This window comes from Fundulus heteroclitus, chromosome 24, assembly GCF_011125445.2.
Source record: "Fundulus heteroclitus isolate FHET01 chromosome 24, MU-UCD_Fhet_4.1, whole genome shotgun sequence".
Classification (NCBI taxonomy): Eukaryota; Metazoa; Chordata; class Actinopteri; order Cyprinodontiformes; family Fundulidae; genus Fundulus; species Fundulus heteroclitus.
The window spans coordinates 13,193,378-13,212,771 of record NC_046384.1 but is presented as its reverse complement, the minus strand read 5'-3'; the positions used below and the strand labels follow the sequence as shown (position 1 = coordinate 13,212,771).

At 38.9% G+C, this 19,394-nt stretch overlaps 1 protein-coding gene across 15 annotated transcripts in view; it reads left to right on the top strand.

Moving 5' to 3' along the window:
- Positions 1–19,394, top strand: part of LOC105921489 (mitogen-activated protein kinase kinase kinase kinase 4) — a 57,377-nt gene that overhangs the window by 13,045 nt on the left and 24,938 nt on the right. For all 15 annotated transcript variants that reach the window (XM_036128414.1, XM_021313372.2, XM_036128413.1 and 12 more), the window contains exons 3-10: positions 6,350–6,406; positions 13,974–14,099; positions 14,245–14,355; positions 15,445–15,535; positions 15,641–15,771; positions 15,878–15,932; positions 16,012–16,090; positions 19,068–19,243. In XM_036128414.1, coding sequence (XP_035984307.1) covers positions 6,350–6,406; positions 13,974–14,099; positions 14,245–14,355; positions 15,445–15,535; positions 15,641–15,771; positions 15,878–15,932; positions 16,012–16,090; positions 19,068–19,243 — 826 coding nt within the window. The remainder of the gene's footprint in view (positions 1–6,349; positions 6,407–13,973; positions 14,100–14,244; positions 14,356–15,444; positions 15,536–15,640; positions 15,772–15,877; positions 15,933–16,011; positions 16,091–19,067; positions 19,244–19,394) is intronic.

The following is a 19,394-nucleotide window of genomic DNA, read 5'->3' as shown; positions in this document are numbered from 1 at the left end:
ACCTTTAAAGTGACACTGAGCATAGCCTACTTATACAGAGCCAAAAGAGACAAAAACAACTTTTCTTTTTTTTTTTTACATGAAAATATTGACATGGACAAAAGGACGTTGTTCATTGTCATAGATTTCAGTGTCTGTAAATTTATTGCCTAGGCCTAGTGCGTCCTACTCAGTTTGTACTTAAACCTTATGACCTTAAAAGGCTGTTCATGATCAAAAACCCTGTAGTGTGACTCAAGTTGTTGCTTTTGACATAAGGCCAAGTGTGTATATCCACTAGGTAAAATCTTTCTGATATTAAAATGAGTTTTATCTGAAGCATTTAAGCTTGACAAGAAATAAAAACAAAAGAGGGAAATGTTTTTATAGTGTAGCAGCATAGCGTTAACGGGACAGGACTAAACTTTCTAACCAAAAATGATTTATTATAGCCTCTTTGTCAAAAAGAAAAACAACAACTTTGTATTAAGAAGGTTAAGATTGTTGTTGTTGTTGTTCTTGTATTTAAAATTATATCAGATTGTGGAAGTTGTATAATCACCCACCCTGAAGTGCCCTAATAAGCTTGAATTTAAATAGACACCAAAGACGCTAACAACCGTCAACCAGATGCAAAGACTAATTATCAGTGAGCGTACTTTTTCCCTCCACATTTCTCCTTTCCATTGCCGCTGCGTTCATTAACAGACTGCAGGACGGGAATTGTTTGCCACACTTCTTTGTGCCATGTGTAAGTAATCACAAACATGCAAATACTGTAGGAAACCACGAACTCTGAGGATGAACGCCCTAGCCAGTTTTATTTGTATAGCTGCCTTCGCGCTCAAAGTAATTCAAAGTTGTTTGCTGGAAAAATCAAAGAATTGCGTCTAAGGAATAATAACATCTTAAGCTTCCCATGAAAAATATCTCCTTTAAAAATATGGCCCATTTATTCCTTTATTCTGGGAATCTGTCGTTTTAGGTGCGAGTCCATAACACCAGTGTTTTGTTTGTTTTTTGCATACTCTGTGGTCTTTGCTGTCACCGAGTCTACTTGCTGATCTATAACCTTTTTATTTTAGGGCAAAAGTATAACTTCTGTTTTAAGATGAGGAAATTTCACCCACACATTTATTAATAATGTGAGCACACCGACTTCAATGTACTGTGGTCATGCGGTGAGACACAAATATAAAGATATCATCAGGATACATGTGATAATAAATGATATAGTTCTTAGTAATCTGAGCTAGCATAATGTTACTTGAGTGTTGAGAAACCGCACAGGGGACCTTTGTCTGCCAAGTAGGATCTGAACAAGTCTCAACACAGTTTTCCACAGGTCAAATTTTAGATTCAATTCTTTGTCATTTACTACCTTTGCAATTGCAGTCTGCGCTGTGATGTGGAAATGTCTGAAAACTGGACTGGAAAGCATTGGAGATGTGTTTTTAATCTACAATGTTTGAACTGCTTTTTCAACGGTGTTTGTCAAAAAAAAAAAACACGCTAAATTCTGGAGGCACAGTAGAAATAAGCAGCTCATCAGAGGTAGAGCAAAATGCAGTTTGTATTATCACGAGCCTCCGTCTTTAGAAACTCACAAAGTGCCCGTAGGAGTGTTTGGACAGGAGTTCAAGAGGGAACGTTATAATCAACAGTTTAAATTCTCCTCTCAGCGCTTTCACTGATAAAGACCATGACAGTCAAGTTCAGAGAAGCCCTGGACAAAAAGTAGTTTTATTCCCATAGAGTACCATTGCATCACCAAGTAGCCTGCGGCTGTGTCTTATCGTTCCTGCACTCCCTCTCCCAAACCAGTTTTGCTCGCAGGCATTTCTCCGTGAAGGTGATTTCAAAATGCAGCATGTCTAACTTTTGATCGACACACCACTTAAGTCTGTCGGCGGATGACGGTAGACGAGAGCTTTGGAGACTGCCAGAAGCTAGTTTCAAATGCAGTTTTAGTGCTTCTATAACCAAATTAGGACTGGAACTAGACTGAGGCTCATATTTAAGAAAAACAAAACATCAATAGTGGCATAAGAAAAACGATGAACCACAGTTGCTCAAGAGGAGATGACACACTGATGTAAATCAGCACCGACATGAAATTAGTCAGCTTGGTTGACTAATGCTAGAAAGCAGGCTGCAGATGCATGACGCCAAGCTCCCTGATATTTAAGTATTAAGTATTTAGACCACCTGTCAAAATTTCAACTATGAATTCTGTCTAAACCTTTTTTTTTTTATTTTAATGCATAGTTTTACGTTGATTTAGCAAAACCTTGAACCGTTCAGTCACAATCCATTTGTAAGTCAATTATCTCTGAGAATAATCCAGCTGAATGAAACAGAAGAGTTTTCGTTCTGCTGATGGAACGAGTCGTTAACGATGTCCCGACTCGGATCAGGATTAGTTGTCTCCTCGACACCAATCAAGAGTAATTTATGGATAGATATTAAAATAAACGCCTTTCACGCATACCAAAATAACAGCAGGTTTCATCAGTATTGCGTGTTCCACATTAGCATTGTGAGTGCAATTCGTTTTGACAGCAAAACCTACTTTGTCTTTTTAAGAAAGCTGCTATGACACAAAAAGATAATTTAAAATGGGCATAGCTGTATCATTTCTTTCTAAGATATCGGACTCAATAGCTCCAGATGAAGTCTGCAATAAACTCACGTCTTGCTCCTGCTGACTGTTTTCATACAACACAGTTAGCTCTAAGCTAGGACTGGGCGACATGGACCACAAATATCGTTAAATTTTTATATTTTTTATAGTGTATTTTTCTTTTCATAAAGTAATTATAAAAAGACATCTCTGAATCAAAGCTTTATCCAAAATAACTCACAGGCACATTTTTTTTAAACGAACAGTCGTGGATAAATATGAGAAACGACTGAAAAATAACCCACGGTAATACATAAAAGTATAATTATAATGCAACATGGATCATCTCGATATAAACAATATAGTCTCATCTTGTATCACCTTTTTAAACAATCTATTTTTATTTTAATCTCAATATATTCCCCAGCCCTACACTAAGCTATTAGCATGTTTGCTAATAGCTTAGCAAACATCCTAATAGCTTAGTAGCTGGACAAAACTAATATGTTTCAACCATATTTATCGTTGCTCTAGATGATTTTCTTTGGTCATAATTTACGGGAAAAGTTGTCCTTTTGCTTCCTAATCCTAGCAGCTTGCTTTTTCCCTCATAAAATGTCATGACTGGCATTTCAGCTGCTTTCTCCTCCACACTAAACGCACTTAGGGCTCAGTGCAGGCAGCTGGTGTGACACAGACTGTTAGGTGCAGCAGCCAATACAGTCTTGCTATGAAGGTTCTTTTGTTTCAAAAAGATTTGTGCATTGTAAGCATGGATTTGAAGTTGTAGAGGGAGTTAAATTCTAAGTTTTGTATTTGTAGAATAAAAAAAAATCACAAGTACATTTTTTTTTTACACCTGTTCAAATTTTAAGTACAAGTACACAAATTGTGTTCTGTGAGTTGCACATGAAAAACCTCTTACATTCTCAGTTTTGCTCCAAATGGTCCAGAACTATTGTTGCAAAACTATTTGTGCATTGTAACTTTGGTGTTTTGTAATTGTAGATTTTTTTTAATCTGTCACAAGTACAAAATAAAGTTACACCTCTTCAAATTCTTCAAAAACCCTGGGGGACTCTATTTTAACTCATGAATCTTTGACTAAAAGCAAATTGACACTGCACCTTTATATATTTATATATATATATATATATATATATATATATATATATATATATATATATATATATATATATATATATATATATATATATATATATATATATATATATATATATATATATTTGTTTTTTTAGGAGATTGACCACAATCTATAAACCATATCTGTCAAATCTGGTCTGGCTATTTACAGGTTAATTAGGTTTTATTAGTTTACTTAGATTTTGTTTGATCTGATTATCTCCCCCAAACAACCTCAATTTATTTTAGCCAATTTACTGTTGATTACCAGCGCGATGTGGCTCTCACTTCAAAGCCGCCACACGGTTTGATTTATTGCAACGACGATAAATAAACGAAGGGATGAAAAGGATTTCTCTCTCTCTGCGTTGAACCTGACCGTAAACCCGGAGTCTTTCGTCATCCGTCGCCGTAATGAAGTGCAACCGGCCCAGTTGCTGTGTGGCTTCAGAGCAATAACCTTGAGGCTCGGGTAACCGTCCCAGATGCTGGAAAACATTTGGAAACATTATGCGACCATAAATACTTCAGGCACATGGAGGTAGGATGGTTGCGAGGGGGAAAAAAGGCGGACTTCAGGTGTTAGGAATGAGGCTCCTTTACTAGACATTACATAAAATTACAATTTCAGTCCTTTTTAACAAGCCGCTTTATATTTTTGTTGCCTGTTTTGAGATGTTTCACCCTGATCTAGGGCTGGGCGATATGGATTAAAAAATCTCAGATTTGATCATACCAAATCCGATTAATCGATTTTTTCCTCCTTTTTGTTTCATAAAAAGAAATTAAAGAAATTATTGTAAAACCTTGCTTTTTATGTCAAGCATTTCGTCAGGGAGTTGACCTGAATTCAAAGTGCAACTAAAAACAAGCTGTGAAACATGCTTGTAAAACAAGATGGCAGCCGTGCCATTATAAACAATGAAAATATAACAAAACATTTTCTGCTAGTGGTATTACACATTGAGCTAAGAACAGGCTTCACTGCACTTGTGAACTTCAAACTAAGTTAAAAAAAAAGTAAATAAGTAAATGAAGTACCTTGTATTATCGTAAAAAAAAGGTTCCACTTAACATTTTGACAATAATTTTGCCTAAACATATATTCAGCATCACATGCTGTTCTCTTCATGGAAACCCAATGAGTGTATTGGCAAAATAAAATCCAGATTTTCCAAAAATGAAATCTTAAAGAATTGTAAATTCTAATTAATCGATTAAATCTATTTATCGCCCAGCCCTACCCTGATCTTCAATCTATTCCGGCCAAGGTGGATATGTGATGGACAAGAGTGTGCCTAAATATTATCGGCCAAATGAAACTTCTGCCTTCAACTATTTGCTGACTTCTTTAGTCGCGGCTTTGTTTTGTTTCTTTTGGATACACCTGTGACCTATGACCCCAGCAAACTAGACTGCAGGTGGTGCGCAGGGAGCTAGCTGCCTGTGTTGTTTTTGCAAAGTTAACCCCTGGGATCAATGTAGAGAGGATTAAAGTCACTAGAGAGGAGAGAGGGGGCCCCTAATCCCGCGTGGCGTTTATTGTCATAATCTATACAGTTTCAATTGACTAAGGAATGTCCTGGCTAAGATGACAGCGACGGCCTTAGCGTGTCTGGGGCCGCATGTGTTCGACACAGACGCTGCACCGCTCCAGCGTTGTCTCTTAGAAGGAGGGGAATACCGATCCCAAAAAAAGTCCCATGTTTTTATCTCCTCACAGGGTTCTGTAAAGGGGGGGGGGAGATGCAACGAGGCCTCTATTTCTGTCCTTTTGTTTATGTAAGGAGTGGCAGCGGGGTGTTGGGAGAGCAGAGAAGTCTGGGAATGTTGGATTCATGCGCTCGTATCTAGTTGCACCATTTAGGCTTTAGCTTTGCAGACTTGATTTCAGTGAGGATTGCCTTGATAAAACAGCAGCTGATTGCAGCTCCTCAACACATCAGCGTTTGGGTTCTCAGTATGACATGTAGGTGGAACGGCACCAGATGATTGTGCTAGTCGGTTAATTATTTCTATTCAATGTCTAAAAATGCGAGCTTATTGAAATATGTCGCGCATGTTTACTCAAAATTCAACTCATAAGTCTTTTAAATTATTTTTAATGTAACATTTTTTTACTTCAAATATACGAAAAATAAATAAAAAATGCACATTTTTATAATTTAACCGAGCCCGCTGTCAAAAATGTATTCTGACCTTTATTTTTTGCCCAAATGTTTGTAGTACATGGAAAAAAACTTTGCCAAGGTGCATAAAAATGAAACATACAACAGATTTAAAGAAAATGCCTAATGGCCATAGTGGTGCATTGAAATTTTTTATTTCTTTTCCTATTTTAGTTTAAAATGCATATGAAAGTACGGGAAAAAAATTCACCCCAAAATTCACAACCCAACCAAATTTTGTTGCTTCAGCACAGCCGCTTTTATGCGGAAAAAAATAAATAAAAAATGTATCCAAGGACCCAAAAGGGCTTTTTAGATCCTGTTATTTCTGCTTTAAACCATGTGAAGCTAAGCGGCCATCTGCAAGTGTTCAGTTTATTCTACCTGCTACCGAACAGAGATCTCACGTTCTGCCGTTTGTTGTGGTTTTCTGCAGGGACGACATGTCAAGACTGGACAGCTGGCTGCCATCAAAGTCATGGACGTCACAGAGGTAAGGCCTGCCGATTTAAAATAACGGCACCAAGGTAAACGCATAAAGAATATATTTAGCCACCCGCAAGAAAGTAGAATATTCATATGTTGTCAACACTCACTGAGGTGACATTAGAAGCATTTAACTTTTTTGCTGCAGGATAATGTGAAAAATGTTTCTTTTTTTTCATATAATTAAGGCAAAGTGACACATGTTAGATTTATTGTTTTTTTTTCCACATTAAACTTCTATTTAAGCTCTGAAAAAGTGACTTTAAACGTTTAAATAAAAGGTTGGGGTTTAGCCACAAAGGCTTAACTTTACCAAAAGGATGGGGGGGTGTTATATAATATTATTACCCTCTGTTTCTTTCTGTCAAGTTATTCAGTTCAGAGATGCACCAATCAGAGTGAAGCTCTAACCTCACTACACCCATTTTAGCCCTTTTCTATTTCTCTTTTAAGAGCAGAAGTTAAGAGCGTTTAAAATATTCTCACGTTCACCATCTGTCATGCTGTGGGTGTAAGAAATGTGGCCGTAAAACAGGGCTTTGCCGTTATTTTATCATAAAGATCAAATATTTTAGCTGTTTTTGGCACCTTTTTGCAGCTAGGCTGATTAATAGTAGTAATGCTACCTTTTAAACAGTAATTACTGAATGTATTATTCCCCACAAACTAAGGTAGCTCCTTACCTAAGTTTGTGAATGCAGACATCTTGAGAGGGAAACTGAATTTTAGTCTACTCGTTTCAGCCTTCCTAGTATTTCTGTAGTTTCACTTTTTAAAAGTAGCAGCTAAAACAGAATAGAAAATAGTTTTCTTTTAAATGGCTTTTTAGAGCTTTTCTCTTTCCTTTGACTTGTCTTTTTCCCTTAGTAACCACTTCCACACCACAGTGTAGTTTTTATGGTCCCTCCTTAGTTCCTGTGGAGCTGAAAACGATCTAAATCTGGTCCCCATCCAGTTTCTTTATGTGTCACGGGTTCACTTTCTCAGCTTATTTGCTGTTAAAAGGAAATACCACAAAGATGATATGTCTGTTTCTGAGCTTTGGGTATCAGAAAGGATGCAGCTCTGATTTGTAATCACAATTCTGAGGAATGGTATCTCTCAGATGGAATAAAAAACGTTAAAGAACAGCGAATCAGTAGAACCGGTAGTATAAATCAGTACAGGAATAACAAAAAGCCCACAGTCCCAGTGATCCCTGACGTGATCGGCAGCATGTTGTCAAAATGTGCAAGCTTGCTCCATGTGACCTGACTTGCCAGTTGCCACGCCCTGCTGAGTCTGTAGGTCTCTGAATCAGAAATCTGCTCCACTGATGCACGTATCCTGGAACGGAAGTGTTGCCCAACAATTACCTGAACTGTGACAAAGCTAAGGGAGTGCCTTTCTTGGTGTGTTGTAGCCTAAGGTCAGCAATCAAAAGGCTTTTTATTTGTCACATAAAGCAGGTTCCTGATGATGATGGTGTCCCAGAAAAGTTGGCTGTTTGGTTTTTAGGTCTTATAACTCCAGCTGATACCAGTTGTGAGCTTAGGACAAGTAAGAACGGGTAAATGTTCCCAGACAGCTATCGTAAAAATGACACGCAACAATTATTTGTCTTACAGCGCGTAATTTAGTGACTAATCATGTTATGACGCAATGAAACTACCTTGCAGACCTCACATTGTGTTTTTCATTATATTCCATATTTTATAGCTTTGATATCTAAACCGTGTCCCTCTGCCCGCGACAACTTCACTAAATATTAACCTGTTTTATGAGTTAGTTCCTGTGGCTTGGGACTCAGTTTGTCCGTCTTGTAGGTTCTCTGTTTTAGCGATAGAGGTCGTCCACATGCACACGGGTCGGGTCTGTCCGACTCATTCTCATCCCTGCTCCACATTTTTAAATCCAGACACACCTTGTCTCACTGCCAAACAGCCCAGAAGCTAAAACTAGATAATTTTGCCTCTCTAAGAAACTGATTTGAAAAGTTTGCACAACTATTGGTCATGCATGAGCTAATTTTAAAGTCTAGGACTTGTATATTAAATTGGATGTGTGTTAGACTGGGGCTTGGCTAACATTGAGGGGGAAAATTTAATTTATACAAAATAGGATTAAAACAAGCATATATCATTGTCTTTATTCAAAACAATAAAGACGATGTTTTATTTTTTTTATTCATTGTTTTTATTCAAAACAAAAAAAGCAGCAATTATTCCTGCTCCAGCATGTGTAATAAATACACAGGTGTATCTAAATGTATCAAAATATTCCCAATAAAGTTGATAGATTTCAGTAATTTAAAGGCAAAAAAATAAGTCATTTGTTAAAGATTGGAAATGGTGATATACACATTTATTTCTGTGAATTATGATTAGAGATCGACTGATACGTTTTGTTTTGTTTTTACGGCCGATATTGGCCGATTATTTATTTATTTATTTATTTATTTTGGGCCGATTCTTGAAGCCGATGTTGTCTTTTCTTCCTCCGTTAACATGATAGAAGTGATGCTACGGTAACAAATGCCACACATGTCTCAAAACTTGGATTTTAAGCAGCTAATATTGACCGTCAGCTTCAGACTGCAGTTTAAAAGGTACACAGAAAAGAGCCACATCACGACTTACGGCGGCGCTTTGCTGTCGCTTAATGAACGCGTCACAGCGACAAAAGTTTATGTAGCTCTGTGGGGAGAAGAAGAAAAGCTCTGACCACTGCTGCAGTGAATGGATATTATTTTTAGTGATGCACGATATTAAAAATTTCAACCGATATCGATAACCGATATTTTTCTGCTTTTCATGGCCGATACTGATAAGTTCATATTCAATATAGTTTTTGCATAATCTGCAGCTTGTGCTATGAAAAACAAATTATTTAGCAGCTGTGGCCTATTTATAACAGCAAACAAAAGGTTTTGGCTCTTCAAATGTTTATTTTTTTTATACCATCACACAAAAAAGTTGTAATTTGCTTTTAATAACAAAAGACACAAATCAGTTTAGAATACAAAGAGCATCCCTTAAAAATTACTGAACAAATCTACGGCTGAACTGCAAAGGCATTTGTGAAGTCAAAAAATAACCACAACAATGGTCAAAGAAAAAAGTGCAACTTCTTAAAAAATTTTCAGATAGCTATCAGTAAAGGTATTTCTGGAGTCCAGTCAACTAATTTTCGAACATGAAATTATCTGTACTAACATATGCATATAAAAATTCAAGAAAGACAATAAAAGTGTTTTCTCAAAAATGAGGTGCCATGATGACGATTTTTCAGGTGAGCTATTAGGTTTGTTGTGTTAAAACCCAAATCCTTCTTTCCTCCTTTCGAAATTCTTGCTGAACAGGTTTTGCAAACTGCAATGCTGTTGTCATCTTCTAATACCCAGTTTGATTATTTATAGTCAGGCAATAATGGAGCCAAGCCTGGGTCCTGATAGTAAGGAACGCAAAATCCACAGGTCTTGTCCCGCTTTGGGGCTACTCTGCCTGAATAAAATTCCACCACATTTAATTAATTTATCGGATTATTTTTATCGGAAAAGTTTACTTATCGGGCCGATATAAAATTCTACCATGTCGGCCGAAATTTTATTGGTCCGATATATATCGTGCATCCCTAATTATTTTATGTAAAGTTAGATGCCGCACGTATAGTGATTGGCAATTATTTTCATGTGAATACACGATTATCCGTTTGTAGACACAGAAACGCACCGCTGTTTCCTGCCACTCACAGTGAGACAGGCTTTCAAAGGCCAGATACAGATGAAAATACATTAAAAGTTGAAAACTTACACTTGTTGTTGTTGTTGGCACTCGGTCTTACAACATTACCAGCTCGCTTCACGTGATCTGAATGCGCTAATGGATTGGCGAACGGATACGAGTATCGGCCGATACCGATACAAGAAAGAAACTTGCAAATATCGGCCCAAAATATCGGCCGGCCCATGTATCGGTCGGCCTCTAATTTTGATGTTTATAGCTTAGAACCCAGGAAAACCCAAACATTTGTCATTCAGGGAATTAGAATATTGATTAAGGGCAATAAAAATGATTTTTTTTTAAATAAATACTCCTACTGTCGGGGCTCCTTTTGCCTGAATTACTGCATCAACGCCTGCTGGTTCTGCTGAAGCACAGGCTCCTTTAATTACACCCTTCATCACATCTGCATAGTTGGCTCTGGTGTCTCATCTTCCTCTTCATCAGTACGCCATAGGCTCTCTTTGGGTTCAGGGGTTCACCATGGTCTCTGAATCAGCTTTCGTACTTTTGGCAATGTGGGCAGGTGCTAATTCCTGTTGGAACGTGAATTTAACATCTCCATAAAGCTTTAATTCCTACTCCAAAACTGTCGGACCTTGATTTCCAAACAAAATGCGTTATTAATTGAATCTGGACCAAGAGGGTTGGGGCCACAGTGCAATAGTCCAGGATATTTTAGCCCAGGTCAGACGATGCTGGCGTTGTATCTGGTTCAGAAGAGTCTCACCACAGAAGTTGCAGCTCCTGTCCTCGATACCTCCGGCACACAGGGACCACATAAATGTGAAGGCCAACATTTTTATCTTGGTTTAAGATGATATTATTAATATTCTAAACTACATTTTTAGGTTTTATTATCTGTAATCTATAAATGTCAAATTTAACTGAAAGAAATGAACGATTATGCATTTTTTTATGGCTTAATTTAGAGACCTGTGGTTGTCATTGTGATCTGGGGGAAAAGTTGTTGTGATTTATCTTAACTGTCATCTTATTCACAATAGTTATTTTTGTTTTCCATGCTATTATGTTTTTTTTTTCCACTGTTGGTTCAATGAGACCATCATTAACATTGATTTTTAGCGCCTCACAATGTATTTCTAAAATGTATTGCAGTCACAGTCGCAAAGTATTGTTTTAATGCAATAATTGGAAGATTTCAGATGCATTTATGCATCTACCGTACTTTTTGAGAGCATAAGGCGCACTAAATATTCTTCCCAAGTGCGTAATATTACTCCTTCACATCCACAGCTCTCTATCCGTCTCTGTCGGGAGAACAGAATAGTTGGACTACACTGCCTTGTTTCTAACATAAGGCCAAAATACACGTAACTTTCATATTGAATTAACTTAGTTGGTTTATTGTTGCTAGCGCGTGTCTTACATGAATGCACTTCTAGTTTAGACATTACAGTCAGGCAGTCTAGTAGACAGCTCAGGGGTCCTATCAGGTGGTGATACAGTGTACTGTAATGCTTGAGCGGAGTGGCTTTGCTGCTAACCAAAGTCATACTTACACATTTTAACAGATTTTTGAGGGCATTGTACCACATAAAATCAGTCACACTGCAAAAACGGATCTAAAAATAATTAAAATGTTCTTTAAGTTAGTGTATTTATCCTTGATTTGAGCAGGTAAATAAGATTATCTGCCAATGGAATGAGTATTTTGACCCCTAAAATAAGATAATTAGACATCCTGCACTTGAAATAAGACAATAGAGATGAATTGTTCCTATTTAAAGTGCAAAATTCTTATTCCATTGGCAAATCATCTTATTTACCTGCTCAAATCAAGGACAGATACACAAATTTTAAGAACATTTTACTTATTTCCAGTTCCGCTTTTGCAGTGCAGTAAGCACATCTTTAATCATATATAATGTTCACCATCAATTTAAGGATTTTAAGTGCGCCTTATAGTCCGAAAAATACGGTATACTCTGCTTCCCAATGAACCTTTTTAATGTCTTTTATACCGACAGCTGATAACGATCCTTGTGACTGAGATGCTGAAGTCGTGGTGTCATGAGTTACTGAAATAAATACATTTTCAGTGATATTCTAAATTTGCAATTAATCAATAAAACGTATTGATCATACCATTTGTGATCCGTGCAAATTAAGCATTGTCTGAGTTTGAACAAAGAAAGGCATTCAGATTTGTTTTATTTCTATGTTGGCTAGAGGGAGATAAATCAATATGAAGTTATTGTTTTTTTCCAGACAATAGCTTTGAGCTGGCGCCGCATAAGTCCGACCTTCTGAGAGTGTTTGTTGCGCGCTGACATGTTGTCCCTCCTTAATATCGTCCGCGCCGTCGTTTTGACCACAGCCTCTCTCTCTGCCCTTATCTTTCTGCCCGACACGCTTCGCCATAAGAGTTTCTCTCTCTTCTCTTCTCTTCTACCCCTCCTCACCATGTGACTTGCGGCAGCGGGGCTTTTTCACAGCCGGGGGTGTGACGGCTCAACAGCTGCACGGCAGCGCAGAGAGGAGGGCCGAGGCGGGGAGGGTTCGGGGATGTGCGCGCTCGCACAACAGAAAAGCTTACGTCAACTCAAAGGAGTCATGCAGCAGCAGCGTGGCCGCCCGCTCCCATGCTCATCTGCCATCTTGCTACAGTCGACAAAGACTCGCAGAAACGCCGCAGATCTGCACGGATTCCTAAAATAAAAACCCCGCACCCTCTACTTTTCATTGTTTATAGCAGCTTCTCCCTCCTCCCTTTGTACTTTTTTCAGAGAGGTCATGTACGCATACAGCAAAGCACTCGCAGGCGGCTCTCTGCATGCGTTCAATTAGCGCGTCGCTGTTAATCAGTGTCATGTTGCTATCGGGTGCAAGCGGCGAGTTTGCACTGCAGCCAGCCGCGACCTTCTTTGCGAAGAGTTGACGGTGGACGTTATTGGTACGAAATGTCTTAAGTGGAGCGTTAGTGCGCGTGGATTTAGCTTTATCACAGAGAAAGCAACAAACTTTCCCCCGCTGCATTCCTTGTACGATGCATCGCTCTTTGTTTCTCCTCTCCAGGTAAATTGCAACATCTGCGTTCTGGGCTTTCTTTCTGAGCCGCGCCGAGCTGCGATTGGTGCTGATTGACACGGCCAACCATCGATGTGTTTAGCTTGCAGGACGAGTCACTCATGCGTCATTAATCCCCGAACAAAGGGATGACAAAGCGTCTGGGTTGTCACAGAGCAACCCGGTCCTAGACATATGAAACAAAAAAAAACAAAAAAAAAAACGCTCTTCCAGCGAAGGCAGCTGTAAAGTTTCACCTTGATGTTTTCACAGAGCTTGATGTTTGCTGCCATCAGGGTTCCTATGAAAAGTACAGAATCTGATTTTAGTAATATTTCAGATCTGGATAAATATGAAAGTTGGGAAATTATTAGTATTTTTGGACTTTATTCTCCATTTCACTGCCTTTCTTCCTGTCTATCTTCCCTATATCCTTCCCGCTTACTTGTATCCTTCCTCCTTTCATAAATTTTCTTCCTTTCTCCTTCCTCTCTTTGCTCTTTTGCACCGTTCCTTACTTTCTTGTCGCTTTGGTTCTGTCCTTTCTTTCCACCTTGTCTGTCCTTCCTTTTTTCTCCTCCTTTCCTTTGTTTTCTTCCAGGTTCATAGATATAGTATTTTATATTTATAAACAAACAAATCTTACGAGTATTTTACAAAGTTGAGTGTAGAAATGTTTTGAGCTTCTGCATAAAAATATAGGAACCCTCTAATTTTCACTTATTTTCGCTGGATAATAATTTTTTTTTTTCTAACCAGCATGTATTTGTTTTGTCTGTATAGGACGAGGAGGAGGAAATTAAATTGGAGATCAACATGCTCAAAAAGTATTCCCATCACAGAAATATAGCCACCTACTACGGTGCTTTCATTAAGAAGAGTCCTCCAGGACACGATGACCAGCTATGGGTAAGTCCTCACGTCCAATAATAATAACAATAGTAATAATAATAACAATCTGCTAAACTGTATTATTTCCCCCCTCAGTTGTTATAGTGCTGCTGTCTTCCTGGATTAGTAGGTTGATGTTGATGACTGAGATCTGTTTTTGCAGCTGGTGATGGAGTTCTGCGGCGCCGGCTCCATCACAGACCTGGTCAAAAACACAAAGGGAAACCAGCTGAAGGAGGACTGGATCGCCTACATTTCCAGGGAGATTCTCAGAGTAAGCGTCCCGCAGCCCTCTTCTTGTGGTGTTTATAACGTTTATTGTGTTTAGATTTCTCTTTTTCGCGCTCCCTTTTCAACCGTTTTGGGACGCTGTGAGAGACTTTGCTTCGTTTGCTTAGTTCCCTTTTTATGCAATTGCAGCTGTATGGTTGCCATTGTCTAGGTCAGGGGTGTCAAACTCATTTTGGTTTAGGGGCCGCATACAGCTTAATCTGATCTCAAGAGGGCCACACGAGTAAACACATTGCAAGATTAAATAGAACTAATAAAAGTGGACTTGTTGATTTTTATATTAAATTAATTTCACTTTTACACAATATATTATGAATAATCTCAGCTTTTTTAAGAAAAGTATGTGCAATTTCAACAATACCTTTACCCAGTTAAACATTTACTTGTGCATTATGCATAAGAACTGATCACAGTGATTATACAATGTTGAAAAACATTTATTCACATTTTTTGGAACTTAAAAACACTGTCCTGCATGACAAAATACAAACGGATAAAAATTAAGAAATTATTTAAAATCAATTTTCCACATCTGAAGTTCAGTGCTACCATCTGCTGATTAAAACACAGCGCCCCTCGTGGACAATATAGGAACTGCTGATTTTCAATTAAACCAAGTTAATGTTTTTTTTCAATAATTAGTTTATCATTCTCTTCCTTTTTTTTGTTCTTCTTGTTCTTCCTTTCCTCTCCTACTTTCCCATTGTAGTGTCTATATCATTTGAGATATTCCCCGCATGAATCATAATAAAACTATTCACATTCATAAATCAAGCGGAGCACTATGGCAAAAGCAGTACTGCTCCACTTGTGAAAGTCAAATCTGATGAGCTCTTTTTGGCATTAAGACAACAATTCTTATTGCCACATTGCCAGACAGGACACTGGGAAAGAAAAAATTATTATTATTTTTTTTAATAATAATAATGCATTTAGCCCGCAGGCCGTATGTTTGACACCCCTGGTCTAGCTGGAGACAGTATTGATGTTGCATTATCAACTGTGTTTTTCTGAAATTAATAGAAATGTAGTTTTTTTTTTTCCATTTGTCACATTGCTTTATTCCAACCAGGGTCTGGCACACTTGCACGCCCACCATGTGATCCACCGCGACATCAAGGGCCAGAACGTCCTGCTGACCGAGAACGCCGAAGTGAAGCTCGGTGAGCAACGAAACGATCTCTTCACCGCTCTGCTCTCCACTTTGATGTCGCGGTGAAAGCTCTTCGGCAGCTGACCCACTTTTTTCCGCCGTTTCCTCCCTCCAGTGGACTTCGGCGTGAGCGCTCAGCTGGATCGGACCGTGGGGAGGAGAAACACGTTCATCGGCACGCCGTACTGGATGGCCCCGGAGGTCATCGCTTGTGACGAGAACCCAGACGCCACGTACGACTACAGAGTAAGGGCCGAGCGCTCAGACCCGACCCCCCCGCTCCCGCGCTACACCTTGATATCTCTCTCTGCCTGTCTGGCTCTGCTCAGTGGGAATGTTTGCTGTGTTGCAGAGCGACCTGTGGTCCTGTGGCATCACGGCGATCGAGATGGCAGAGGGAGCGCCACGTGAGTTCTTCTTGTGCAGCCTGATGCATTTAATCTGTCGATTCCTTGCGTCCCCTGATGTGTGATTTCCCCCTTGCAGCGCTTTGCGACATGCACCCAATGCGAGCGCTCTTCCTCATTCCAAGGAACCCGCCTCCGAGGCTCAAATCCAAAAAATGGTGAGCAGCACTTAGAGCCGATGTTTTCCGTTTGTCTTTGTGGATGCGTCTCCATCCCTTTCAATCCGCTTTCATGTCGACGTCTTAAGTTGGCTTGTTTTTATCTTGTAGAGAAGCTTTCCTTGCTTTCTCTTTTCATCTGTGCCCTCGTGGAATCAGATTTTTATCTGGGAGCAGAGCTCAGGCTTAGATCCAAACGCTTCCACTTTCCTTTGGGCTTTAGTGCCGAGCTGAAACATCTGTGCTGCACCTGTCCTGGCAGCCTCTCCTGGCAAACACGCTGCAGAAATAACAGATTTCTTCTCCTCTCAACCCTAGATCTTACTTTTTTCTTTTTTTTTTCTTTTTACCTACGATAAATGGATGTTTTCACTGGTGTCATTTAAGGTAGCTTTAAGCAGCAGCTGGTGTAGGAGCTATGATGGTGGTTTTTAGCAGCTGAAATGCTGAAACTCAGATTTTGGTGGGCTAATCGTAAAATCTTGACTCTATTGCAAACAATTATGTTCAGTAAAATAACCTCAATAGTGATTTCTGTCCTCAAGGACTGCAGTTTTAATCATAAATGCACCTGAAATAATCATTATATGTACGTTATACCGTGATCCACTCACAAAAGCTGGCGAGGTCACAGGAATTATCCTTTGTAGTTGGGTTGTATGATTATGAATCCCAAATTGTATCATATTTTGTTGTATTTAGTGCAGTTAAAATGGGGTCTGGACAATTAATCGCATTTGCAGTATAATCACAATAAAAAATAACAATTTCCAAATCGTAGATGTCTGCAAGTTTTGGCTATGCAACAAGTAACGGATCAGACGCGTCCTTTAGGTGTCGGTAACTTGTTTAAAATGGGTTTTCCTCCACATGGAAGAGAAGACGGTTGCAGCAGTGAGATAATCAAATTTTATTATTTGTTTTAGAGTTTATATAATCATGCTTTTTTACAAGAAACCTTCAGGAATCTCACCACCGCATTAAGCACTGGTCAAACTATTTAATACATAGACTTGTTTGTTGGCTGCACTTAAAAGTAAGGATTGATGTCCAACTCAACAAGTTATTCTCTTTAAATAAGAATATTCTGATTCAATATCTTGTTTTAAATAGTCCTTGTTTACAAACATCTTTATCTATAGGCCATTTTTGTTGTTTGTGGTTAATGCAGACAAAAGTCAAAATTAAATCACAATTATGGTTGACCTAAATGTCTTTTTTTTTTGTTTTATTTTTCTTGTGGCAAAATCACATAGGCCTAGTGAAAATATAAAGTATTTATAACATAGTTTATGCTACAAATGTATCACTTTGTCCCCCTGAACATCACAATAATCAAATCCTGCTTTGAAATTAAAGCATATGTTATCATAAGGGATACGTCACTACTGAAGCTACAATTGGTGGTGCGACTGTGCTGCTGAACAATAATTACATAAAAGTCTAGAACAATAATTACAAATATGTCTAGAACACAATGGCAGCAGGTATTGATGAGCAAAACACTTCAAAAAGCAAAATCAATCATTTAAAGGTATATAGTCATGTTATATTCTCGTAAAAAAATACCAAAAAACGTTTATTCATGATAAAATTAGGTTATTTACACCAAGCGCAATCCTGATTGGTCCTTTTTGAGCCTAAATAGAACCCAGCACTGGGCGTGATGAACAGACGTGGCGCCATCTACTGGCAGTACCGCAGAACAATTCGAAAGCGATATGACGACTAATAAATCATCAGTAAATAATGGCAAACCGAGCCCGACCCTCTGCAGTGCCTCGTGGTGAAGCAGCAGCTCGACACAATGAAAGAACGTTATTAATTAAATAAACCAATTTACAACAACTCTAAGAGCCTCATAGCAGAACATGACGGAGAAATAAATTTCCCATTCATAAACAGAAACAGGTAAGAATCAATCAATCGATCTGTTTATGATGTTTTTACTGCAGACTGGCTAAAAAGAGCCTTGCTATTGCTATTATCACAGTATAAATAAGGACATTTACTCACATCAATCAACTACGCAGTCACATCCCGGCAGCTTAGCTTTCACGTCAGTGAACATCAACGTTCAGACTAGATTTCCAGCGCTGTTCCAGTCTTTTCCCTCTTGGAATAATTTTTTTTCCCCCTCCCCCTGCTGGATCTTGGACCATTCTGCATTGTTTCCACATTTTACTGGGAGATGCTAATAGCCGTTAGCCGCTTCCTGGTTTATCCTCTGCTGCGCATCGGCAGTGATGAACTTCTGTCGTTATTATAAATAAACCCGAACGGCTTTATTTACTAACAAACTGAGCAAAAACAAAGCATAAAACAACAACTAATACGCCAGCAGGACGTGATAATCTGTCATAAAAACTTTGTATGCAACCAGTGCAAGTCACTGACGTATAAATTAAAAACAAAAAGTCCCATAATGTGGCTGTGCACCTTTAAATCTTACTGTTTTGAGATTTGCAGACATGATTAGAGTCAACTGGTACAAGATTATTATTATTTATCACAATAATCTTTCTTTTCCCGATGACCATAAACGGGATAATTGTTATATTAATTAATAGATAAGAAAATTACGTCTTTACAGACGTGGACAGAGCATGTCTGAGAAGGAAAACCCCAGGACAGATGACCTGACTTGTCCTCAAGCTGAGTGTAAGAAAGATTTCCAGCAAGACGATGACAAACAGGTTGTGAGTCAGCAGAGGTGAGCCTGTGAGCTCAGACTGATCAGTTTTTAGGTTATTCATCCATTGCTACATCAGAGACAGGGTGTCACAATAAAAACAAGATTGCAGCATCGTTGTATCCCTGGACGGTGACATGGAAGATCCAGGTGGCTTTCTGGGCTATTTTATTCATTAAGAAACAACGAATCAGCAAGAATTGGGTGTTTTTAGCCCAGGAGCACACGTTAGTCGTCTTGTTCTCGCCTTCCCATAATGCATCTGCTCCTCTGCGTTGTCCTCAGGTCCAAGAAGTTCTTCAGCTTCATAGAGAGCTGTCTGGTGAAGAACTACACGCAGCGTCCGCCCACCGAGCAGCTGCTGAAGCACCAGTTCATCCGAGAGCAGCCCAACGAGCGGCAGGTCAGGATCCAGCTCAAAGACCACATCGACCGCACCAAGAAGAAGAGGGGAGAGAAAGGCACGTGTGCAGCGCCGTTCCCTTCATCCCTTAACAGCCGCCGTCCCCTGCTTAGTCTGGGAAATTATGGAATAAGACCAAACGTCTTTCTCTGTCCTTGTGTCCTTCCTCTTTCCCACTTGTACCCTTCTTTCTGTCTTTCTTCCTGGTG